Genomic DNA, 26,945 nt, shown 5'->3' on the forward strand with positions numbered 1-26,945 from the left:
AACGTTTTGTAAATATTCAGTCTTTCAGATACGTCAATGAATTGGTCCACATCATGTACTTCATGTAAGAAACGTTTCAGATGCATTACATTCTAAAATATGTTTTTTTCAAAAATTTCAAAGAGGCATGTAATATTTGAGGATTATTTAATCACTGTTTAATATTTTATGTATTAAAATCACAGATTCTATATCAGTACTGTAGGGGCCAAGGGCAGGCTGCCCCAAGATGGGCCACTTTGGCATGAAGACTATTTTGAGTTCAAAAGCAATCTAAACTCAGCAGATTCAGGAAAAGTTCTTTATCTCCCCACAGCTGGGAGTTATCTAAAAAGAATTTAGATGGAGGACTGCTCCAGGAGGAGAGTTATTGCTGTAGATTACTACATCATACTATGAACTAGTTTTGATAGACAGGGAGGAACCTAGCAAGGTCTGTTTGATCCAAGTCTCCTATGTCCTGTTGTTTCTGAAAGGCCCAGCAAACGTTTATTAAACATTTACTCTTTTTCATCTACCTGTGAATTGCATTCCTTCTCTTTGACATCCTAGATCTCTGTCCCCTTCTCCTTAGTTCAGAATGACATATATACCTTATTTTGCCTGTGTTTGGAATTTCCATGTCTGTTTGGATTCCCCATACACAAAAAATTAAGTTTGATTCTCTTTCGTTAATCTGTCTCATGCCAATTTGATTCTTAGTCCAACCAGAAGGACCATGAAGAAAGGAAATTCTTCCCCAATGGTACCGAAAGATGTGTTTGTTTTCTCATAAGTTCTTATAGCTCGTGACTTTTTGAACTTTGAAATTTTGGCCTATTCATCTAGCCCTCAAAGAAGATTTAACTTTCTTAATTTTGAAAGTGGTGATCTAATTTAACACATTAAATTTCTTGAAGGCATTGGAATTGTTAGAGGATATTCACAGAATCATCTATTTCTTTTTTTTTTTAAGATTTTATTTATTTATTTGACAGAGAGAGATTTATCTGAAACCTTCCTTAATAACATTTTATTTCTGAATGATGTTGATGGTATTCTTAAAGGAAACTACTGGAATATAAAGAAAATATCTAATATCTGAAATGTTCTTTAAGTCTACTGTAACTAAAATGACAATCTAGAAAATTAGAGAGTAGGACTCTTGATACAATGTAAAATTGTATTAAAAACAACAACAGGGTACCTGGGTGGTTTAGTTGGTTAAGCGGCTGCCTTCAGCTCAGGTCATGATCCCAGGGTTGTGGGATTGAGCCCTGCATCGGGCTCCTTGCTCAGTGGGGAGCCTGCTTCTCTCTCTGCCTGCTGCTTTCCCTGCTTGTACTTTCCCTCTCTCTCTGACAAATAAATAAATAAAATCTTTAAAAAAACCCACACACACCTTAATTTTTTTTCTTTTTACTGCTACCCTTCTATACTCAATACATCTTTTGTTAAAATCAGACATTAAATTTAGATAACAGACAAGAGTGTAGAAGTTTTAAGAATTAAACTGATGAGAATTACGGTTAGCCATAAACTGTTTGTTTATTGTCATGTTTGAAAACTTTTCTTGTATGTAAATGATAATTAAAATAGTCTCAGAAGAATAGAAACCAGGCACAATGGATTACATGATATCTGCTGAGGCGCCTTCCCCTGTGGATTCCAATCAGGATATTCTGTCAATAAAATACAACAGTTAAAAGCTCCATTTAGTTTCAAGGGGAGGAAGTAATTGAATCAATATAGAAATAGTTTGATACGTACTTTCAGGTTTATCAAGTTCTTTATTACCTAAGGTAGACAAAAAAATATATAGAATTAAAGGCATTCACTTGCTTTTCTGGTTTTTTAAATAAGATGACAAACTTAAGGAACTTAGTTTGGCTTTAAACTTAGTTCAACTTCAGAAATGAAAACTTCCTCCCTAAATCCCACAGTGCCTAAAAATCTGTATGAAGCCCTGTGCCAACAAAGTCATGTCAACAGATATTTCTATAGCAGCTTTCATGTTGAAGGCAAAAAAGACTAAAATTGACAAAACTATATAAAGTAGTTGACTTTACTTGTACTCTGCCATGTCCATTTAAATTCCCTGAAAGAGAATGTAATTCCTTCATGTTGACTTTTTGGTACCCAGAGCCCTCCATTAAATGTCTCATTCATTTCTGGTGTGGCTCTTGCTCCAGATTTTGCTCTGTCTTTCCCTCATCAAATTTTTTCCCTCTATTTAACAAGATCCTGCAGTTTGTTAGGAATTCATTTGTTTGATTTCTTTCATTCATTTATTCACTTTTTGAGTGTGTACTACGTGTTGAACATAATTCTAGGCTTTAGATATAATAGTTATCAGGAAAAAAATGAAGTTTCCTTACAGAAAAATAAGGAGAGAAAGTCTATCATTTATTTGCTCCCATCTCTCAAAACGAAAGTCAACAAAACTAAAACTTGGCTTTATATAAACACTGATCAACATAAAAGAGAAAAGGCACAGATCAAAAGTCATAGGACTTCAATAAGCGGAACATACCAGAGCAAAGTTGTTTTTATTTATTTATTTATTTATTTATTTATTTATTTATTTATTTATTTATTGGAGAGTGAGAGAGAAACAGAGAGAGAGAGCAGGATCAGGGAGGAGAGGGAGAAGCAGACTCACCACTGAGCAGGGAGCCTGGTGTGGGGCTTAATCCCAGGACCCTGAAATCATGACCTGAGCCAAAGGCAGACACTTAACTGACTGAACCACCCAGGGCCCCAAAGATGTTAATTCTTTCCAAATTTATTTATAAGTTCAATGTAATTCCAACCAGAATTTCAAGGTCTTCTGTGGAATTGATAAGCTTATCCTAAGGTTAATTTGCAAGAGCAAAGTTTGAGGAAGAGCCAAGTGATTTCTGAACAATTTAGAAAAGAAACAAATTGGGAGAATACCTCCTACGAGGGAACAAAGCTTATTGTAGCCTTTGCAGATCTTGTGTGGTGCTGTCTTGGAAACCCATTGTCGATAACTACTTGAATCTTGGGATGGAGAAGCTCAGGACAGAAAAAGTCCTCATTAGGTAAAACTAGAAAATCCAGGTAAAGTACAACAAAACAATGTTTAAGAACCTCAGAGATTTGCTAAAGCAACAAAGACTGGAGGGTCAAGATTTCAGAGCTGGAGATCCAGAGAATGGACTGATGTTATGAAAGCTTCCCCCCCTCCCCCCTGGAGCCATTTGTTCATCTTGGGCCCAGGTCTAGGGCTGAAAATCTGGGCTTTGCCCAGGCAGAAGCTGATTTTGGGGAAACAGAAACCATCAGAGCTTTTGTTGACCTTGTAGGACTAGAGAGAGAAAATTGGAGAATTGAGCAGTTCAAGATCCTGGTGAAAGGTAAAGGTGGAGGAATGAGCCCAAGAGATGGCCATTTTGTACTCAAAGTATTTGTTTAATTTTGAAGCTATGAGGAATAGGAGGCTAAAATCCTAAGCTAAAAGCCTCTGAAAAGCAAAGTAGATTTGTTGGTAATTTGAGAATGCTAGAATTATAAGGATTAGAATTTAGAACCTCTTAGGGAAAGGCAACAGTGAACACACCAATCTCTCAGCAGAAAGCCCTGGAAGTCTATGCCCTTCGAACAGAGACAAACAGAGGTAGACCAAGCCTTACATAAATTCTAACCCAGTGTTGACTAAGCTGTGTTTAGATTAAGGTAAACAACCTTGACTCTAACTGTTCAGCAGAGGAAAAGGTAGAACTCTCTACATTTTTGTTTTACACATGTTGTTAGATGTTTAATAGAAACTTATATCGGCATACACCAAGTGTTTTTACCATGTACTTCTGTGACACAAACTTCCAGAAAAAAGGCTTACAACAATAACAATTTATTATTATTTCTTATAACTATCTGGATTGGCTGGCTCTACAAGACAATTACTGTGCTCTATGTAGTGTTATCAGGACTCAATGACATAGTTGCATTTATCTGGAGCTCAGTTGGGGTTGAAATGGTTCCAAGGCCTTTCTCCATCTGACCTCTCTAGCTCTACAGTGTGGAATTGAAATTCTGGGGGGCTTCCAACAGAGCAAAAGCAGAAGCTGCCAAGTCTCTTCTAAAGGGTAGGCCCAGAAATGGCACAATATCAAGGCCTCATTCAAGAGGAGGAGAAATCGTTTCCACTTTTTTGGAAGGAGTGGCATATGTGTGAAGGAGGGGAGGAATCATTAGTGGCTATCTTTAAAGATAATTCACCACACCAAGAAACAGAGCATGTTACCAAAACCAAGACAAAACAAAACAATCTTGAAACTAGAAATAGACCCACAGGTGATCCAGATGCTGGAGATTTCAGAAAGAAGTTGGAGTATTTGAGGCTGGCAATCATGGAGCTTAGTGTGTCACAGGGAAGATAACAATAAGAACAACAACAAATGGTAGGGGACAAAAGCAAGAGCCAGATTGATCATAATTGACTTATTGGCCTTGGAATAGAGTCATCGGAGTAAGAAGCAATTGAAGAATTTTAAGACAAGGATTTGACCTGGATTTTCTTTCTGTAAAACAATTTGGAGAAGGAGGAGAAGTGGGAAATTACTAGCTCAGGCAAGAAATGACAGTGGCTTGAATACTGGGCAGGAAGGGGAAGTTTAAAAAAAAGTCTATCATTGTTATTTTTATGTCCCTTTAACTAGAAATTATTAGTTTGCAAATAGATATACAACTAATTTATTTTTTAAACTGTTTTGGATGAAATTTAAAATTAGAGGGACCATACTTCTGATTCATTGTTTAACTGAAGTATAATATAAATATGAAAGTATGCATGCCTCATAAATGGAAAGATTGATGAATTGTTACAAAATGAACATAGCATAGGTCTAGAAAGTCCTTCTGGTATCATCTTCTATTTAATTAACTCCTCTTTGCTCTCTAAAGGTAACCACTATCCTGACTCCAAATGTAGATTAGTTTTGTCCGGTATTTGAACTTTATATAAATGAAATCATTTAATATACATTATTTTTGTGTCTGTCTTCTTTCATGGCACCAAATCATCATCTTCTCCTTCTCCTTCTCCTTCCCCTTCCCCTCCTCCTCCTCCTCCTCCTCCTTCTTCTTCTCCTTCTCCTTCTCCTTCTCCTTTTCCTTCTCCTCCCTTTCTTCTTTTTCTCCTTCTTCTCCTTCTCCTCCTCCTCCTCCTTCCTCTTCCCCTTCCTCTCATACTACTTCTTCCCGTTCTCCTCCTCCTTCTTCCCCTTCTCCTCCTCCTCCTTCTTCTTCCCCTTTTCCTCCTTCTTCTTCGTCCCCTTCTCCTTCTTCTTCTTCTTCTTCCTCTTCTCCTCTTCCTCCTGCTGCTGCTTCTTTTTTTTACAGTTTTCAGATCATCTCCTCTCCTGTTTCACTGAAAATTCTTTTTCAATCAAGAATTTATGCACTTATCTTTAAAAAAAAATCTTTGTTCTGAGAACCAAAAGACTGATAATGGAAGACAAACACATTAGCTTTAAATCATAATTAAATTGCACATTGATGAATGTATTACTTCTGCACTATTTTGATAGTAGAGGTGATTGGAAGCAAATACAAATAAGACACATTTCAATGAACAGTTATTTTGAGTATCATAGCAACTGGTTAGTTATACCTGACTCCTTTCTGTTCTTTAGCTTGAGAGGAAAAATAATCAGTAAAGAAGGGAGGGATCATCTGGATTTAAATATGATAATTTATGATGAATGATTTATATCATCATATAAAATAAATCAAATATTGTCAATAATTCCTTATACACTTGAAGATCCAAATTTTAAAATACAATTAATTTATGGAAACTGCTTTCCAAATAGAATGTTACAATTATTTTTTTTCCTTTTTGCTTACGGCAGAGGTTCTTTCTGCAAGTTTCTTCTTCTGCACACAAAGAGCAGGATACTCCTTTAGTGTAAGGGGGCTTATTTGGAAAATTTCCTCTGTAAAAAAGAGAATAATTGATTAGCCAAATGGCTATTAATTTCTCTAATTTTGTGCATGAATTTATGCAAGTTGTTTTGGTCACTCACTCATGAATGTTTAAAAGGAAAAATAACAACTTTTGTCCCAATTTTATGCTCCTTTCTTTTGTAAAAAGAGGCTATTAAAACTGTTTACAGGATGTCCCTAATCCACATGGCAGTTATATTCTTGAATATTCTGTAAAATACAGTTTAGATGTGAACCCAGTATAATTATACATGTTGACAGCCACAAAGTTTTTTGTAAATACAATAAATAAAATTTAAATTGCAAGTGGAAACACATGCTTTGTGTTCAATACCATAGTTCTTATCTAGTTCTTTTGGTGGTGTGTCAGTAAGACTTGGCAGCTGTTGTGCCTGCTTTTCAGTAAAATAAGTTGATACATTTTAACAAACCTCTTTTCCTCCCCGTCTCTGTATCCGTGGAACACTTAAAAAAGTGTTACCTAGAGTACATTGTTTATTTATCTGTTCATTTGTTGATGGACATTTGGGTTATTCCAAATAAAGTTACTATGCACGTTTTGAACATTCATATATAAGTCTTTACAGGGACCTACATTTCCTTGGATAAAAGGAATGACTAGATCATATGGTAGATGCATATTTAACTTTTTAAGTAACTTCCACACAGTTTTTACGAAGTTGTTGTAACACTTTATATTTCTAACAGCAGTGTTGAGAATTCTAGTTGCTTCACTTCCTTGTCAGGACTTGAGTTGGCCAGTCTTTAGCCATTCTAATTGTGTGGTGGTATTCACTGTGGTTTTAATTTGTGTTTACCTAATGATTAATGATGTTCAGCATTTTTTCATGTGCTTATTTTCCATTTGCATGTCTTCTTTGTTAATCTTTGTCCATTTAAAAAAATTGAGAAGTTTTTCTAATATTGAATTGTGAGAGTTCATCCTATATTCTTGATATAAGCCCTTTATTAGGTAAGCTTTCCAGAGACTTTCTTCCTGTCCATGGCATATCTTTTTATTCTCGTACCAGTGTCTTTGAATAGCATTAATTTTAAATTTTAGTGAAATCCATCTTATCAATTTGTTCTTTTATGGATCATGGTTTTGATGTGGTAGCTATTTTAAGGTCCCAAAGATTTCATCTGTGTGAATTCCAACAGTTTTACAATTTTGGGTTTACATTTATGTTTGTGATCCATTTTGAGTTAATTATTATAGGTTGTGTGTTGTATAGACCTAAGTTAACTTTTGTTTTTTATATATGAAAAACAAAAAGTACCAGCATCATTTATTGAAAAATCTTTTTTCCAATGCATTGCTTTTGTGCATTTTTGGAAAATTAGTTGAACATATGTGGACCACCACATATAGGTTTATTTCTGGACTCCACTTTCTGTTCCACTGATCTATTTGTTTAACTTTACATCAATTGTGATTATTCAAGCTTTAATAATTCTTGAAAGCAATAGTGTTAGCCCTTCTGGGGTGCCTGGGTGTCTCAGTCAGTTAAGTGTCTGCTCAGGTCATGATCTCAGGGTCCTGGGATCCAGCCCTTAGTCAGGCTCCCTGCTCAGCAGGGAGTCTGCTTCTCTTTCTCCCTTTGCTCCTCCTCCCTGCTCTTGCTCCCTCTCTCTCAAAAAAAAAAAAAAAATCTTAAAAAAAAATAGTGTTAGCCCTTCAAATTTTTTTTTTCAAGGTTGATTTGGCTATTAAAAGTTCTTTTCATTTCCATATGAATTTTATGGTCAGTTTGTCAATTTCTACAGTAAAAATCTGGAATTTTCATTGGGATAATATTGACTCTATAGATCAATTCAGTGAAAATTATGTCTTAACAATTTTGAGTCTTTTAATCCATTAACAAGTTATAATCTCTCCAATTATTTGTATCTTTGTTAATTTCTGTCATGAATATTGTGTAGTTTTCAGTGTAGAGATCTTTCGTGTCTTCTGCCAGGATTATTTCTAGATAATTTATATTTTTTGATGCTGTTTTAATGGTATTATTTTAATTTAATTTATGATTATTTATTGCTAGTGGACATGAAACCAAGTTTTGTATATTGATCTTGTGTCCTGAAAAATTACTAAGTTCACTTACTAGTTTTAGAAGAATTTTCATAGATTTCATTGGATTTTTTTTTATATAGACCTATAGACCAGAAGTCAGAAAAGTATGATCCATAGGCCAAGTCTGGCCTGTTTTTGTGCAGTCTGCAAGCAAAAAAAAAAAAATTTTTTTTTAAAAATATTTTTAATGGGTTCTTTAAAACAACAACAACAAAAAAAAACAAAGATGAGGGTAATAATATATATGGCATGCAAAGCTTAATATATTTACTCTCTGGTACTTCACAGAAAAATTTTTTTACTATTGATATAATATTACATATAGGTTTTTCACAGCTGTCCTTCATTAGGTTTAAGAAGTTCCCTTCTATTTCCAGTTTACTGAGAGCTTCTATCAGGAATGAATGTTTAACTTTTTCTCAATCTATTGAGATGATCATGGGATCTTTATTTTCAGGTTGATTAATATGGTGTATTACATTGATTGATGTATTTAGAATGTTAAACCACCTCTATATTACTGGAATAAACTCCACTAGGACAAGGTTTTTACTATATTGATGGATTCAAATGCTAAATTTTGTTTAGAATTTTTGTACCTATATTCACAGGAGATGCTGCTCTGTGGTTTTCCTTTATTTCATTTATACTTTGCAGTTTATGTCCTTGAAGGAGTTTTTCCATTTCATCCAAGTTGCCTCTTGATTGATTAACCCCACTGTCATTTTTTTTTTTTTTTTGAAAGAGAGAGAGAACCCACATGAGACCACATGTGCGAGTAGTGGAGGAGGGGCAGAGAGAGGGAGAGAGAGAATCTTAAGCAGATTCCATACTCAGTGCAGAACCTGATGCAGGTCTCTGTCTCACAACCTTGAGATCATCACCTGAGCCAAAATCAAGAGTCAGAGTCTTAACTTACTGAGCTACCCAGATGCCCCAACCTCACTGTCATTTGAAATGACCTTCTTTATCCCTAGTTATTATTCTTTACTCAAAAATCCACATTATCTGTTATTAATACAGACCCTGCTGCTTTCTTTTGACTAATGTTACCATAGTAAACCTTTTTCCATTCTTGTACTTTTAATCTATTTCTGTGTGTTTCTTTGTTTATTTAATTATTTAAATTCCAGTGTAGTTAACATATAATGTTATATTAGCTTCAGGTGTACAGTGTAGTGATTGAATAATTTTGTACATTACTCAGTGTTCATCATAATAAGTGTGCTCTTAAATCTCTGTCACCTATTTCATTGATTCCTCCATCTATCTCCCCTCTGGTAACCAGCAGTTTGTTCTCTATAGTTGACTATCCATTTTTTATTTGTCTCTTCGTTAATTTGTTTGTTTTGTTTCTTAAAGTCCACATATGACTGAAATTATATGATATTTGTCTTTCTCTGACTTATTTCACTTGGCATTGTACTCTCTAGATCCATCCATGCTCTTGCAAATGGCAAGATTTCATTCTTTTTTATGACTGAGTAATATTCCATTGTATATACATACCACTTCTTTATCCATTCATCAATTGATGGACACTTGGGTTGCTTCCATAATTTGGCTATTGTAAATAAAGCTGTGATAAACATAGGGGTGCATATGTCTTTTCCAATTAGTGTTTATATATTTTTTGGGTAAATACCCAGTAGTGAAATTACTGGATCGTATGGTAATTCTATTTTTAATTTTTTGAGGAACCTCCATACTATTTTCCACAGTGACTACACCAGTATACATTCCCCCCAATAGCATATGAGGGTTCCTTTTTCTCCATATCCTAACCAACACTGGTTGTTTCATGAGTTTTTGATTTTAGCCATTCTAACAAGTGTGAGGTGATAGCTCATTGTGGTTTTGATTTGCATTTCCCTGGTGATAAGTGATGTTGAGCATCTTTTCATGTATCTGTTGGCCACATGTATGTCTGCTTTGGAGAAATGTCTGTTCCTATATCTGACCCATTTTTAATTGGGTTATTTGGTTTTTGTGTGTGTGTTGAGTTGTATAAGTTCTTTATACATTTTGGATACTAACCCTTTACTAGATATATCATTTGCAAATATCTTCTCCTATTCCATAGGCTGCCTTTTACTTTTATTGATTGTTTCCTTTGCTGTGTAGCAGCTTTTTCTTTTGATATAGTCCCAGTAGTTTATTTTTACTTTTGTTTCCCTTGCCTTAGGAGACATATCTAGAAAAATGTTGCTATGGCCAATGTCAGAAAAATTACTGCCGATGCTCCCTTCTACAATTTTTATGGTTTTGGGTCTCACATTTAGGTCCTTAATCCATTTTGAGTTTATTTTTGTATATGGTGTAAGAAGGTGGTCCAGTTTCATTCATTTACATGTAGCTGTTCAGTTTTCCCAGTACCATCTATTGAAGACACTGTCTTTTTCCCATTGCGTATTCTTGCTTTTTTGTCAAAGATTGTCTATATAATCATGCGTTTATTTTGGGGCTCCCTTTTCTGTTCTATTGACCTGTGTCTTTTTGTGCCAGTACCATACTGTATGGATTACCACAGCTTGGTAGATCTTAAAATCTGGGATTGCGATACTTCCAGTTTTGTTCTTCTTTTTCAAGATTGCTTTGGCTATTTGAGGTCTTTTGTCATTTTGTACAAACTTTAGGGCTATTTGTTCTAGTTCTATAAAAAATGCTGTTGGTATTTTGATAGTGACTACATCAAATCTGTAGATTGATTTAGGTAGCATAGACATTTTAGCAATATTTGTTCTTCCAACCCAAGAAATGGAATATATTTCCATTTCTTTGTGTTGTCTTCAGTTTCTTTCATCAATGTTTTATAGTCTTTCACCTCCTTGGTTAAGTTTGTTCCTGGATGTTTTTACTATTATTATATTATTTTTAAGCTCAACACAGGGTTGAACCAACGACCCTCAGAACAAATCTGGAGCTGAGATCAAGAGTTGGATGCTGGGTTGCCTGGGTAGCGCAGTCGTTAAGCGTCTGCCTTAGGCTTAGGGCGTGATCCCGGAGATCTGGGATCGAGCCCCACATCAGGCTCTTCTGCTGGGAGCCTGCTTCCTCCTCTCCCACTCCCCCTGCTTGTGTTCCCTCTCTCACTGGCTGTCTCTCTGTCAAATAAATAAATAAATACAATAAAAATCTTTAAAAAGAAAAAAAGAGCTGGATGCTTAACTGACTGAGCCACCAAGGTGCCCCTTATTATTTTTGGTGCGACTGGAAATAGGATTGTTGTAAATGTTAATTTCTCTTTCTGCAACTTCATTATTAATATATAGAAATGCAATGGATTTCTGTACATTGATTTTGTATCCTGCATCCTTACTGAATTCATTTATCAGTTGTAGTAGTTTTTTTGTGAAGTTTAGAATTTTCTATATATAGGGTCATGTCATCTGCAATTAGTGAAAGTTTTACTTTTTCCTTATCTATTTGGATCCCTTTTATTTCTTTTTCTTATCTGATTGCTGTGTCTAGGACTTTCAGTATTATGTTGAATAAAGTGGTGAGAGTGGACATCTTGTCTTGTTCCTGATTTTAGGAGAAAAGCTCTCTCTCTCTCTCTTTTTTTTTTTTTTTTTTTTTTTTACTATTGAGTATAATGTTAGCTGTGGGTTTTTCATATATGGTCTTTATTATGTTGAGGTATGTTTCCTCTAAGCCTACTTTGTTGAACTTTTTTTTTTAAATACTTTTTCTGTATCTATTGAAACAATCATGTTTTTAATCCTTTCTTTTACTCATATGACATATCATGTTAATTAATTTGTGAATATTGAATCACATTTGTATCCCAGGAATAAATCCCACTTGATTGTGGTGAATGATTTTTTAAATGTATTGTCGGATTCGGTTTGCTAATGTTTTGTTGAGGATTTTTGCATGTATGTTCGTCAGAGTTATTGGCCTATAGTTCTCTTTTTTTGTGGTTTCTTTATCTGGTTTTGGTATCAAGGTAATAGTCTCATAGAATGAATTTGGAAGTTTTCCTTCTATTTTTTGGAATAGTTTGAGAAGACTAGGTATTAACTCTTCTTTAAATGTTTGGTAGAATTTGCCTGTGAAGCCATCTGGTTCTGAACTTTTGTTTGTTGGGAGTTTTTGATTACTGATTGAATTTCATGGCTGGTAGTCAGTCTGTTCACATTTTCTATTTCTTCCTGCTTCAGCTTTGGTGAAATTTATCCATTTCTTCTAGGTTGTCCAATTTGTTGGCATATAATTTTTCATAATATTCTCTTATAATCCTTTGAATTTCTGTGGTATCAGTTATTTCTCCTCTTTCATTTGTGATTTTATTTATTTGAGTCTCCCCCCCTTTTTTGGTAAGGCTGGTTAAAGGTTTATCAATTTTGTTTATCTTTTCAAAGAACCAGCTTCTGGTTTCATTGATTTGTTCTGTTGGGTTTTTTGTTGTTGTTGTTTTGTTTTTTTAGTTTTTATGTCATTTATTTATGTTCTAATCTTTATTATTTCCTTCTTTTTGCTGATTTTGAGTTGTATTTTCTTTCTTGAGCTCCTTTAGGTGTAAGGTTAGGTTGTTTATTTGAGGTTTTTCTTGCTTCTCAGAGTAGGCCTGTATTGCTATAAACTTCCCTCTTACAGCAGCTTTTGCTGTATCCCAGAGATTTTGGACTAATGTGTTTTCATTTTCATTTGTCTCCATGTATTTTTTATATTTCCCCTTTGATTTCTTGGTTGACCCATTCATTGTTTGGTAGCATGTTACTTAACCTCCATGTGTTTATGTTCTTTACAGATTTTTTTCTTGTGGTTGATTTTTTAAATTATTTTTGTCTTTATATTTAAAGTGTGTTTGTGTAGGGGCACATAGCTGGCTCAGTCAGTGGAGTTTGTGACTCTTGATCTCAGGGTTGTGAGTTTGAGCCCCACATTGGGTGTATAGATTACTTAAAAATAAAATCTCAAAAAAAAGGTATGCTTTTGTAGGCAGCATATAATTCGTTCTTGATTTCTTATCCAATCTTGGAATCTCTGCCTTTTCTTTTGGGTGTTTGTATCATTTAAATTTGATGTGATTAGTTTTTTTTTTAAAAGATTTTATTTATTTATTTTGAGAGAGAGAGAGAGCGAGAGTGTGTGTGTGGGGGGGGGGAGAGGCAGAAGGAGAGGGAGAGAAAGAATTTCAAGCAGACTTCATGCTGAGTGTGGAGCCCAGAACAGGGCTTGATCTCATGGACATGAGATCATGACCTGAGCTGAAATCAAGAGTCAGACGCTTAACTGACTGAGCCACCCAGGCACCTGTGATGTGATTATTGATATAGTTAGGTTTGAGGCTATCATCTTATTTATTCTGTTCATCTCATCTGTTCTTTGTTCCCCTTTTCCTCTTTTTCTGCTTTTCTTTGGATTAATCGAATATTTTTTAAAATCTAATTTTACCTGCTTTGTTGATGCCTTTGCTATAAGTGGTTTATTATTTCAGTAGTTGGAGTTTATAGTATGCATCTTTTACTTATCACAGTCAATTTAAATTATTGTACTTAACAGAGTAGAAGAACCTTAATATACTTAGATTTTTCTCTTTTAGCCTTTATGCTGTAGTTATCACATATTTTAATTTTATGTGGTTGTAACTCTAACGATGCATTGCTGTTATCTTTGATTAAACAATTATCCTTGGAAAAGAATTAAATAATAAGAAAAACATCCTATGTATTACTCATGTAGTTACCATTTCCAGTGGTTTGAAAAAATCTTTTCTTTTAATTTTGAAATATATTTTCAAAAGATATAGAATTCTCAGTGGACAGTTTTTTTTTTCCTTCCAGTATTTAAAGATATTGCTGTTTTCTTTCTCACATTATTTTCACTGAGAAATCTGCTGTCATCCTTATCTTTGTCCTTCTGTATGTAATATGTCTTAGTTCTCTGACTGCTTTTAAGATTTTCTCTTTATTACTGGTTTCTGAAATGTTTTATTATAAGGTGAGTTGGTGTAGTTTTCTTCATGTTTCTTGTGACTTGGGATTTGTTAACCTTCTTGGTTCTGTGAATTTATAATTTTCCTTAAGTTTGGAAAGTCTTGGGCCATATTTCTTAAAATATTTTTCTGGCCCTGCCTCTTTCAGGAAATCGATTCTCCCTAAACTTATCTCACAGATAACTGATGCTCTTTTTATCTTTTTTGGATTCTTTTCCCCTATATATTCTATTTTGGATGGTAATAAATAAGAGTTCAGTAGTTCTGCAGTTTCTCTGGTATTTATAAAAACTGTACTTTGCCTGAAGTTTTAAGGCTATGTATTTGTCATTTTTGTTTTTGTTTCTGATTGAGAGGCAACCAAAGAAAATACAGAGTTATACACATTTGTACCTCTCCATAGCAATTTTGGCATATCTTAGATCCTTTTTGCAAATTATGTATATTTATTCTTTGCTTGTGTTTTCATTTTTTGTACATTTAAAAAAATGGTCTTTAGAAGAGTTGGGCTACTAACTGATTTTTATCTTCTTCCTTTTACAGATCTATTGGGATTAGAGTTCCAGAATTTCACTTCTGGGGACTCCCATTAGGCTAATGTTATATTTCCATTTAGATATGCAATTATCATCAAGACAATTAAAAATTATGATATTCTTTCTTAGAAGAATGTGCATTTCACTGTCATTCTCAATCATTTACTCATCCTGGTTATGTCATATTAGAGAAGCATCTGCCAACCAATTTGGTGTTCTAAATACTTAGATATTACGGTGGCAAAGTATTTGATATTCCCTTTTTTTTTAATTTAAACAGTTTCCATAATTTTCATTCTCAAGTTTAAGTATTTCGTGGCAGGTATAATTTTTTATGTAAGGTAATGTTCTCTCACCACCTTCTATTTTAATGTATTTCTTGAGTAGTTCTACAGAGGGAGACTTCAACTTATTAAAAATACACTTGTCTCTTTATTATAAGGTTCTATTTTGGGAACAATTCTTAACATGTATTTTAATTTAAAATATTTTTTAATAGCAAAATAACTTACGCAGGTCCATAGTTGCATACAAATATTGCAGTTTGAAATCCCCCAAGTTCAGGACACATTGTCATGGCACAACCAACTTTATAGGAACTGGCCCAAACTACCTATAAGGAAAGGAATTTTAAAATAAAATATGTGAAACAACTTTATGCAAACAATGCATTATGGGAACAGGTATAACCTTTGTCATGGTACCAAAAATGAATGTACATAGATATTTACTCTCTGTTTATTTTCTTAATTTTTAATATTAACTTCAAAACAATTATTTTGTTAAGGCTACTTTCCTGAGGCCTATCTAGTTTTTCCTCACTTAATTCTCATAAATTCTAAAGGAGAGTATAACAAAAAGACAAAATTATATTTTTTCTAGGTGACTTATGAAATATATTTTAATTTTCTCCGTGGGCATATTGTGTTAAAATCAGACTATAAATAAGAACAATAATAAACTTTTATTTCTTTTTCTCAGAAAAATTCTACTTCATTAATGATCACATTTTAAATTTTGTGGTCTTAACCATATTCTTACCTTTGTTAAGCAAACAAGAGACAGATAAGGATAGAGATTAAGAACATAATGAGTCTTCCGCAAAAGATGCCTGCCACAGAGATGGTGAATCTTTATTTTTGTCTAGTTGCAAAGAATAGCAAAGTTATTCAAATGAAAGATGATGCCTATGGAAAACTGACATGGGAAGAGAGAGAAAAAAGTGAAGAAGATTACTATTTCTTTAGTAATAATAAGAGATGAAAGAATAAGAGAGAAGTAAGAGATGAGTTTTGCTTCTAACCATGTGAGTGGCTTTAAACACTGACATCAATTCTGAGCTAGTTCCCTAATTAATAAAGCGAGATTAAGCTTGATCCTTAAAAGATCCTTTTCTTTTTGAATGTCTCAAAAAGTTAATAAGCCATTACAGCTGCAAGCTGTATTTTTTCCAAGAAATCACATTCAAAAATTTGGTTCATGTGTATGTGGCTACTCCATGAAATTCTCTTTGCTTAATGGATCTAAGTTATGATTCTGTTTTGGCTTTGAGAATGGTAAAAGTAAATATCAACTATGTGTAGGTTTAAAATGTACTGCTTTCATTAAAGGGACTAGATGTGACAATATGAACGTTGGTTGTAACTTCAATATGAATATCTGCAAATAGTAAATGCAGGAAATTTTTAGCTCATTTTGTTTAGAATATTAAGCAAGATATAGTTGCTGAACAAGTAGAAAAAATGCACCCATTCCTAATGATTTAAGCATATATGTAAATTAGCCAGTGGGGAGTGAGCTTCCAATTCTGACGTAGCAATGATAGTGGAGAAGGAGTATTTGGGAACAGATTCCTTTTGACTTGAAACAAAAGAGAGAGACAAAGGATTATATAAAGGCTGTGAGTTAGTCTTGATGCCGTATTAGGGATATTACATTCTGCTTGTTATCAGTATGCCTAACATTTGGATTCCATTCTTTTGATTTTCTCAGCGGTAGCCAAACCATATTCTTTGCAGACATCTATCCTGAGACTTATAGTGTCCTTTTGTTGGACAAAGAGTGAATAGAAGGGGAGCATGGAAGCTGCTAATCTCCTTGTTCAGTGCTTCTCTGATAAAAATGACTTGCTTTAAGTCACTATATATTAATGCATCTTATACAGATGACGAAGTTTGGAGAAGAAAGTTAGCCCTTTTTATTGCTTAAATGGAGCTTCCTAGGAGTTCAGTGCCATTTTTAGAATTGGTTTAGCTTAAAAGTGACTTCCACTCCTCAACAAAAATTCCCACTGAAATAACCAGAATACTTGGGAAAATAATGAGAAATAAAGTTTTTTGAGATACTGGACATTAGTATCTTGAAAAGGATAATGCCCTCTGTGAGTTGAGGGGAAAGGATTCAGGCTGTACAATTGTCCCAGATTATTGCTTTGACAGATTTTCCAGTCCATGGCTGGGGGGTTGAGAGCTGGGAAACCAGCAGAAGCTTGATGGATTCACACAATTGAGAGGCAGAGCTGAGAGTCTGGGGAGACCAAGGAGGCAGGAGTTTAGAGAATATAGAGGAGGGAGGTGAAAGTCTCACAGTGATACAGCTGTAGAGATCTACAGAGAGTCCTCATCATCAATTCAGCAGCTCATTAATCAGCATGTATATGAAGAAACTGCCTGAGGCCTGGGAAAGAACCACCTATAAAAACTAGAGGAAAGGATGCTAAGACTTAAACAGGGCCAGGAATAGAGCCTGTTCCTGCTAGCCACAATGGAAAATACCAATTTCTGGGGCATTGGTGGAGTACACACAAGGGTCTTGCTTTGCAAGAATCAAAAAAATTTAAAAATTTTCAGATAATGTAATTGTATCCCAGAAGACAGTTCAAGAATATTTAGAGATATATAAATAAACCCAGCATTCAACAAGGCAAAATTTATAAATTTGGCAATATAATAAATTTATCCAGCAGCATGATAAGAAGCAGGAAAATTTGACCCATAATGAAGAGGGAAAATCAGTCCATTGAAACTAACCCAGAACTAACCTAGATGATAGAATTAGGAGGGAAAACATTAAAATAATGATTGTAGCTATATCCCATATGATTAAAAAGCTAGGTGAAAGATTAAATACTAGATACAGTCATTGACTGATTAGTGAACTTAAAGATAAAGCAATAAGACTATCTGAAATTAATCACAGAAGAAAAAAATTAGGAAAAGAGAAGAGAACATCAGTCAACTGTGGAAAACTTCAGGTGGCCTTCTACATGAGTAACAACTCTGGGAAGGGAGTAGCAAGAAAGAATGACAGAAATAGTTGAAAAAATAATGACAAACGTTTTTCAAAATTTGATTTAAACCACAGACCTACAGTTCCAAGAAGTTCCTAAACTGCAGCAGAAAAAAACATGAAGAAAACTGCAGTGCGTTATTATGAAATTGCTCCTGACGTGTAATAAAGGAAGAATTGTAAAAGTCAGAGCAAAAAGACACATAAAGTACAAAGGAATAAAGAAAAGATTATAGTAGATTTTTCATTGGAAACAATGCAAGTGAGATGACAGTGGAGTAAGATTTTCAAAGTCTGGAAAAACAAGACAAACAAAAGAAACAAACAAAAAAAAAATTCCAGGACGTAGAATTCTATTCCCAGTATAAATATCTTCCAAATGAAGGAGTGTTTTTTTAGATACTCAAGAGAAACTCAAAAGAAAATGCTAAAAAAGTCTTTTGATTGCAATGTGTATAAATAAGAACTAATCAACAAAATGTCAAATGTTTACCTGCGTATAATGGCCACAAGCTTTGGAACATGATAGGGTATCATAATCATAAAATTCAGTTTCATTAAACCAAGCAACAACAGCAAAGTGTGGTGAAAATATGCTTAATCCACCTAACCAGATATTTTCTCCAACAAATTGAAAAGTTGGGTGGCATCCGTATGATTTTGATAAGCAGGAGTTGTGTTTGAATGTGCACTTGTTTGCCCACGCTTTAGCAATCTTCGCTAAACCATCATCCCAAGTCTGAAAGATAAAATAATTTAAATTGAATTGTGCATATTTGCTTGGATTAAAGCTATTCTAATGATTGTAATCCAATTTTGTTTATTTTAATAAAATATAGATTTTTTTGGTATTATGTTTACAGTTAGTCATTTTTTCTAGTTACACTTCAGAAACATTTAGTACCCACTCTATGACAGTTTATCTTTGAATTTCCAATACCTTGCAGATGGCCTAGTACAGTAGAGGCACCCAACAAATATATTCAAATGTGATTTAAGTAAGCCAAGAGTTCACAGTCTAGTAATTCAGGTCATGCAAATATATTATAAGTGAAAAATGAGTACCCATTTATAAGTAAAAAAGGAAAATGCCTCTTAGCATACCAGGAACAGAATTTCCTTAATTTGATCAAGAATATCTATCAAAACCAAAAAATGCTACAAACAGCATCAATATACCAGTGAAATATTGAAAGCTTCCCCCAAGATTGGGAATGAAACAAGAGGTCTCATTATTTCTATTTAAAATAATACAGGAAGTTAGGTGGTATAATAAAATATGTGAGCTATAAATACATAAGAAAAAAGAAATAAAATGTATAAAGACTGGAATCTGTCATTACTTATGGATAAGACCGGGTACGTAGAAAATTCAAATGAATACACAAACAAAAGTATGGGAAAAAATGAAATTTTCAGTTTCCAAATATCAGAAAAATATACAAAATTGTATTTCCATATATACTTCAGAAACAATTTTAAAGAGAACAAATATATAAAAATAAATCCAATAAATGATATAAAAAATTCCTACACTAAAAAGCTACAAAACATCACTCAGGTTAATTTGTAAAGGCTTCAATGGATAGATGTAAAATGTTTATGAACTGTAAGATTTAATATAGGTAAAGAATTGGATATTGATATTTAATCCATTTCTAGAAAAAAATCTAGGTTTTTTTTTTTGGTGGAAATTGATTTCAAAATTTGTGTGAAAATTCAAAGAACCCACAATAGGTAAGACAATTTAAAAAGTAAAACAAGTCTAGAGGACTTACTGTAACAGATATCAAGACATCATAAATATACATAAAGACATTGTGGTATTGGTACAAAATATGGATAGACAAATATCCCAATGAAACAGAATAGAGTCCAGAATCAATTTTTGACAAGAGTGGTGACATCTTAACGTAGGTATATTGGCAAGATGATTTTTTTAATTTAAGTAAACTTTTTGCCCAATGAGGGGCTTGAACTTACAACCCCAGGATCAAGAGTCGCATGCTCTGCCCACTGAGGCAGCCCCTGGCAAGATAATTTTTAAAAAATATTTTTATTTTAAATTAATTGTAGATTCACAAGAGGTTACAAAAATAGTACACAGAGGTCCTGTGCAAACTTTGGTTTCCCTATTGATAATGTTTTATGTGACTATAAAACAATATCAAAATGAAGAAATTGACATTGGTACAATCAACAGACCTTAAGATTTCAGTAGTTTTACATGCATTCATTGTGTGTGTGTGTGTAGTTCAATGCAATCTTATCACATGTGTAAATTGAAGTAATCACCCCCACAATCAAGATGCGTAACAAACTGTTGAAATGTTGCAGAAAAATAAGAATCAGACGGTGAGAGATCAGGTGATACTTGGAGAAGTAGGAGAACTCGGATTTATTTTACGCCAGTGGACCCAGATGAGCTCGTGCTACAAATTCTGGGCCCAGGGCCATGGGGTTACGGGACTTTTATAGCGGATTGTAGGCAGTCAGGTTCCAAGGGCTATGCTGACTGCTGGTAGGTGGGTTTAAACTGGAGGAGTGGGGGCTATTTTAGGCGGAAACAGTAGTGCAGGGAGCCTGTGGCGGGAAGCGTGTTGACAGAAGCAGAAAGGGCTGGTTAGGGGCGCCTGGGTGGCGCAGTCGTTAAGTGTCTGCCTTCGGCTCGGGCTCAGGGCGTGATCCCGGCGTTATGGGATCGAGCCCCACATCAGGTTCCTCCACTATGAGCCTGCTTTTTCCTCTCCCACTCCCCCTGCTTGTGTTCCCTTTCTCTCTGGCTGTCTATCTCTGTCAAATAAATAAATAAAATCTTAAAAAAAAAAAAAAAAAAAAAAGAAAGGGCTGGTTATCTCTTGCTCCCAGTAGGGCCTCTGGTTATCTCTAGCTTATTGTTAGTAACTTTCCATCTTCTGGGGCCTCCTGGGCCTGGGCCTGCTCTGGTCAATTTTCTCTCTTCACTATCATCACAATGACCCCTCATACTAATGCTTTAAAGTCATACTCACTCACTTCCCCATCTTATCCCTAATTCCTGGTAATCACTAATGTGTTCACCATCTCTGTAATTTTGTCATTTCAAGAATGTTACATAAACAGTCACAATATGTAACCATTTTGAGATTGGCTTTTTTTTTTTTTTCACTCAGCATCGTTCCCTTGAGATCCGTCCATAATGTTCCATGTGTTCATAGTTTATTCCTTCTTGCTGCTGAGTGGTGTTCCACAGTAAGGATATACCACAGTTTGTTTAACCTTCACCTGTTGATGGAAATTTTGATGTTTACCAGTTTGGGTTATTACAAATAAAGCTGCAATGAACATGTGTGAACAGGTTTTTGTGTAACAGTTTTCCTTTCTCTGGGAAAAAAGGAAAAGGAAAAAGCACCCTAAGAGGGCAATTGTTGGGTCATATGGTAAGTGTACATGTGGTTTTTTAGAATAAGAGGACCAAACTATTTTCTAGAATGGCTGCAACATTTTACATTTTACATTCCCACCAGCAAAGTACGGCAGATATAATTTTTCTACATCCTCTTGAGTATTTGAGGTTGTCACTGTTTTTTATTTTAGTTTTTCTAATCTGTGAGTAGTAATACTACATTGTGCTTTTAATTTGTATTTCCTGATGGCTAATGTGGTGCACATATTTTCATGCACTTATTTTCCATTTGTGCGTCCTTGTAGTGAAATGTCTCTTCAGTCTTTCGTTCGTTTTCTTTTTTTTTTTAATATTGAGTTTTGAGGGTTCCTTATATATTCTAGAGAGCAGTTCTTTGTGAGATAACTGGTTTGTGTGTATTTTCTGCTATTCTGTAGCTTGTCTTTATATGTATTAAGGTATTTTAAAGAGCAAAAGTTTTTAATTTTGATGAGGTTTAACTTGCTATTTTTTAATAACTTGCAGTTTTGGTGTCATGTATAATCAAAGTAATCTGCCATATTAGGAAGCCTCAATAGCTGTAGATCCTGAGGATTTTCTCTACTTTTCCTTCTAAAAGTTTTATAGTTTTGTGTTTTATATTTAAATATGTGATTTATTTTGAGCTAATTTTTATATAATGTGTAAAGTTTAGGTCAAAAATTTTTTTATTGTTTGTTTTTTGTTTTGCTTATGAATGTCAAAAATCTGTAGAGTTGTTCATAGTATACACCTTGAAGGATCTGTAATAATATTCGTGATTCATTCCTGATATTGATTATTTGTGCCATTGTCTTTTTTTTATAATAATTTTTTATTATGTTAGTCACCATACAGTACATCCCTAGTTTTTGATGTAAAGTTCCATGATCCATTACTTGCGTATAACACCCAGTGCACCATATACGTGCCCTCCTTAATACCCATCACCAGCCTATCCCCATTCCCCCACCCCCTCCCCTCTGAAGCCCTCAGTTTGTTTCCCAGAGTCCATAGTCTCTCATGCCATTGTCTTTTTTATTAATCTTTTCAAAGAATCAGATATATATTCCATGGATTTTTTTTCTATCATTTTAATTTGCAACTTCATTGATTTCTCCTCTTCCATTATTTTCTTCCTTCTGCATGTTTATTTTGCTTTTTTCTTGTTTGTTTAGATAGAATCTAGATTATTTATTTAAGAGCTTTCCCCTTTGTAATGTAGCCATTTAGTGCTATACGTTTTCCTCTGTAGCACTGCTACAGCTGTATTGCTTAGGTTTTGATATATTGTATTTTCAGTATGTATTTTGAAATTTTCCTTGAGATTTCCTCTTTGACCCATGGATTATTTATGTGTGTTTAATTTCCAAGTGTTTAGGGAATTTCTTATTTTCTTTGTGCTATAGATTTCTGGTTTGATTTCATTGTGTTCTGAGAATATACTGTAGATAATTTCAGTTGTCTTCAGTTGCTTTCATTTTATGGTTCAGGATATGGTCAATCTTGGTTAATGTTCCACAGGCACTTCGTAAGAATGTGTATTACTTAGTCATTGAGTGGAGTTTTCTATAAATGTAGTTAGAGCCTAGTTGGTTAATGATATTAAATTCTTCCACATCCTTGCTGATTTTCTGTCTGCTTGTTGAGCTGGGTGTTGAAATTTCCAAATGGAATTGAGAACTTTTCTGTTTCTTCTCTCAGTTCTTTTGGTTTTCCTTCCTGTATTCTAAAGCTCTGTTGTTTGAGGCATACAAATTTTTAATTAAAATTTCTTTGATGGATTGATTGTTGTATCATTATATAATGTCGTTCTCTGGTGTTTTTCTTTGCTTTGAAATCTACTGTATCTGATATTAATTTAGAAAACATAATGGAAGAATACTTTGTTATATTTACCCATATTTTTACATTTTGCCTTGTTCTTTCTTCATCCCTGATATTCTGAGAGTCTTGTTTCATCATTGTCTTAGTGTTTGAAGAACTTTTCTTAGCTATGCTTTTAGAGTGGGTCTGCTTATGACAAATTATTTTAGTTCTCCTGAATCTGAGAGTGTTTAATTTCATCTTAATTCCTGAACTATATTTTCTTTGGGTAGGATTCTTGATTGACTATTCTTTGAAATAGAAAATATTGTGCCACTTCCTTTGGGCTTCTATGGATTTGGATGAGAAATTTGATGACATTGAAATTGTTGTGTTTCTTTAGGTAATGCATTAGTTTTTTTCCCCACTGCTTTTAAATTTTTTTTCTTTGGCTTAAATTTTCTGAAGTTTGATTATATGATGTATCTTGGCATGAATTTCTCTGGGCTCATCATAGTTGGGCTTCACTCAGATTTATTGTTCATGTCTTGACCCAAATTTTGGAAGTTCTCAGCCACTGTTCCTTAGGATATTTTTTCTGCTCCTCCCCATCTTTCTCCATTCCTTCTGGGACTCCAATGACATAAATACATATTTTGTTCTTGCTGTATAGATCCCTGATGATCTGTGCATTTTTTTCTTCCGTCCATTTTCTCTCTGTTGTTCAGATTTGGTAATTTCTGTTATTCTATTTTCAAGTTTACTAATTTTTTCTTTTGTCATATTCATTCAGCTATTGAGCCCATCCAGTGAGTTAGGTTTCTTTTCTTTTCTTTTTTTTTTTAAGTAATCTCACACCCAATTTGGGGCTCAAGCTCATGACCCCAAGATTAAGAGTTTTGTGCTCTACTGACTGAGCCAGTCAGGCACCTCCATCCAGTGAATTTTTTATTTTTGGTTATTATATTTTTCAGGTGTAAAATGCCCATTTAAATCTTCTATATAACTTTGATTTCTTTGTTGAGACTTTTCTATTTTTTCATTTGTTTTAAACATTTTTATAATTGCTCTTTGAAGCATTTTTATGATGAGTCCTTTAAAACTTTCGTCAGATAATTCTAATATCTGTGTTGTCTGGGTGTTGGCACCTGTTATGTTTTCTCATTCATGTGGAGATTTTTCTGGTTCTTGGTAGGATGAGTGGTTTTTCATTGCATGCTTGATATTTTGAGTTTCATGTTATGAGACTCTAGATTTTATTTAATCCTCCTGTTTTAGGGGGTTTCACTAACACTGTTCCAATGGGGGAAAGGGATACCACCTCTTTATCACTTGATTGGTGGATGAAAGTCTAGGCTTCCCACCCTTTTGTATTTGCTGACATCATCAGCCCACCAGGAGAGTAAGGGTTCCCTTTTTATCACCCACTAGGTGGGATGAAAATCTAAGCTCCCTACTTGTCTTCTACCAATACCACAGGAGAGGAAGGGGTACCTCAATATCTTATGCGACTGGAAGTCCTGACATGGCCTCCACTGATACCATGGGGAGGTTGTTATGAGGGCCACTTCATTACTGCTGGGTGGTAGTAAAAATCTAGGTTCCATGATTGGCCTCTTCTGATACCACCCTGGCTGGGAAGGGAAAGGACACCATATTATTGCCTCATGAAGGCTAGAAGCCTCCTCGCTTAGCCTCCTCTGGCACAACATTTGTAGAGAGGAGGTGAGAGAGGTGCTTTACTAGCATCACGATGATAGTTTAGGCTCTCCACTTAGCCTTTGCTAAAAAAAGGTAGGAGGTGGGTTGTTGCTTCCCTTCCTCACTTCCACTGTTATTTGTCCAGAATAGGATGGTTATTGTTTAAAAAAAAAAAAAAAGTTTCGGGGCGCCTGGGTGGCTCAGTCGTTAAGCGTCTGCCTTCGGCTCAGGGCATGATCCTGGTGTTGCAGGATCGAGCCCCACGTCAGGCTCTTCCGCTGGGAGCCTGCTTCTTCCTCTCCCACTCCCCCTGCTTGTGTTCCCTCTCTCACTGGCTGTCTCTCTCTCTGTCGAATGAATAAATAAAATCTTTAAAAAAAAAAAGTTTCTTCCTTACTAGACTGCTCTTTTTCTTTGCTGAGAGAGCAGTCTTTTCTTGAGGTTTATTTTCTGTATCTGTTGGCATTTCTGGGTTTTGGGCTTCTTTCATACCTAGTCTAGGATATACAGGAGTCAAAAAGGAAAGACATGGAACTCACCCTGTGTCATTCCTTGAGTCCTGGAATCTCTAGCTACTTTGTCTGCTTTTTTTCTTTCCAACTTTAAGAGTCTTCTAATATTTGTCTTATATATAATATCTGAGGTTTTTAATCTATACTTAATGGGAGGAATGGTACAAATGAATCTACTCATCTTGGCAGGAAGATGATTTCTTAAGTTTTTTAAGCTCATTATATGTCCCATTTCTATCTCCATAGCTCCAAAAAAGACATTACCAGCAGGTAGTAGATTCTCTGTAATTCCTTGCCTCAAGAATTGTGGGCATGGCAGAAAGCTTAAGTAGCTAAAAATAAAGGCTACTACCAGTATTAGAACATAGCCTTGAACATACAGCAAGATTTCAGAGAGAATGGTAGCCTGGTAGCCTAGGAAGGTAGAATATCTAACGTCGTTCTCCCAGCCTCCATCAAGAGTTCTGTGTCATAGAACTATCCTGGAATCATGTCCAAACCTGGAAGGATAGTGATACTGGCATCCCAGTGGTGACTAGTTTGGAAGGATAATAATGATTATTGACTTGACTATTCAGATGATTCCCCTATCTTTTGGAACAAAGACCCAAGGTTTTTTTTTGTATAATAATGGGGGGAAAGGAGTCCCTACAATGTTTAAGGTTGCGTTTTTATTTTTTTAATTTATATATATATATATTTTAAAGATTTTATTTATTTATTTGACAGAGATAGAGACAGCCAGCGAGAGAGGGAACACAAGCAGGGGGAGTGGGAGAGGAAGAAGAAGGGTCATAGCGGAGGAGCCTGATGTGGGGCTTGATCCCACAATGCCGGGATCACGCCCTGAGCCGAAGGCAGACACTTAACCGCTGTGCCACCCAGGCGCCCCAAGATTGCATTTTTAATACCCTTATCAGTGTGAGGACTAAAAATTACAATTAGGGTGATTTAATGGAGAAAATAAATGACATTTCATTTCCATTTTAAGATCGTAGATTTAAATTCATACTACTAATTTCATTGGTTAACTTCCTATATTTTTTGACACTTTAATCACTCATATTCCTTCAAACTACAAAAAAGAGTTACATGAAAAGTTTGTTTACAGTAGCCAAGAGAGACTTCAGCAGGTCCTAGAGGTCCTACGGCATGATTCATAATTTACCCTTCTGAAAAAATGAATAGACTGAGTGATGAGTTCTCATATACCCCACTCACAAAAATTATGCATACTTGGAAGAGATAAGATACCACAAATATAGAACCTCCATTTTTTTCACAGTTACTGTAAGATACAATTGCAGAACCAAACAAGAAATCAGCAACAGCAAACAAATATTTTCAAGACAGGCCTTTTCACTTAATATATATATTCCTAGCTATAGCTTTTATGCAATTCATTCCTTTTCCAAAATATTTCAGTTTAGCTATAGACTCTGGAAAGCTTTACCTCCTCTTAACACCTGTGAGAATCCCAGTCTTTTGTCTGAATCATTGGAAGTTTTCTCCATTTTAAAAGCAGAAAAACAAAACAAAACAAAACAACTAACAAAACAACAACAACAAAAAAAAAACCCAAAAAACCCAGCTTTAAATATGCTACATATTTTATTTATTTATTTGAGAGAGAGAGAAAGAGAACACTCGAGTGGGGGAAGAGGCAGGGAGGAGAGGGAGAGAGTCTCAAGCTGACTCCATGCTCAGGGTGAAGCCCAATGCAGGGCTCCATCACATG

General features: G+C 34.7%; 1 protein-coding gene across 1 annotated transcript in view; it reads right to left on the bottom strand.

The window, feature by feature from the left end:
• Nucleotides 1-1,569: 1,569 nt before the first annotated feature.
• The window catches only part of GLIPR1L1 (GLIPR1 like 1), a 34,753-nt gene continuing 9,377 nt past the window's right edge, over nt 1,570-26,945 (bottom strand). Inside the window, exons 2-5 of the mRNA XM_026500008.1 lie at nt 18,279-18,524; nt 15,010-15,110; nt 5,851-5,939; nt 1,570-1,661 (exon numbers count right to left, since the gene is read on the bottom strand). Coding sequence (XP_026355793.1) covers nt 1,570-1,661; nt 5,851-5,939; nt 15,010-15,110; nt 18,279-18,524 — 528 coding nt within the window. The remainder of the gene's footprint in view (nt 1,662-5,850; nt 5,940-15,009; nt 15,111-18,278; nt 18,525-26,945) is intronic.

The sequence above is a fragment of the Ursus arctos genome, unplaced genomic scaffold (genome assembly GCF_023065955.2).
Source record: "Ursus arctos isolate Adak ecotype North America unplaced genomic scaffold, UrsArc2.0 scaffold_21, whole genome shotgun sequence".
In the NCBI taxonomy this organism is placed as follows: Eukaryota; Metazoa; Chordata; class Mammalia; order Carnivora; family Ursidae; genus Ursus; species Ursus arctos.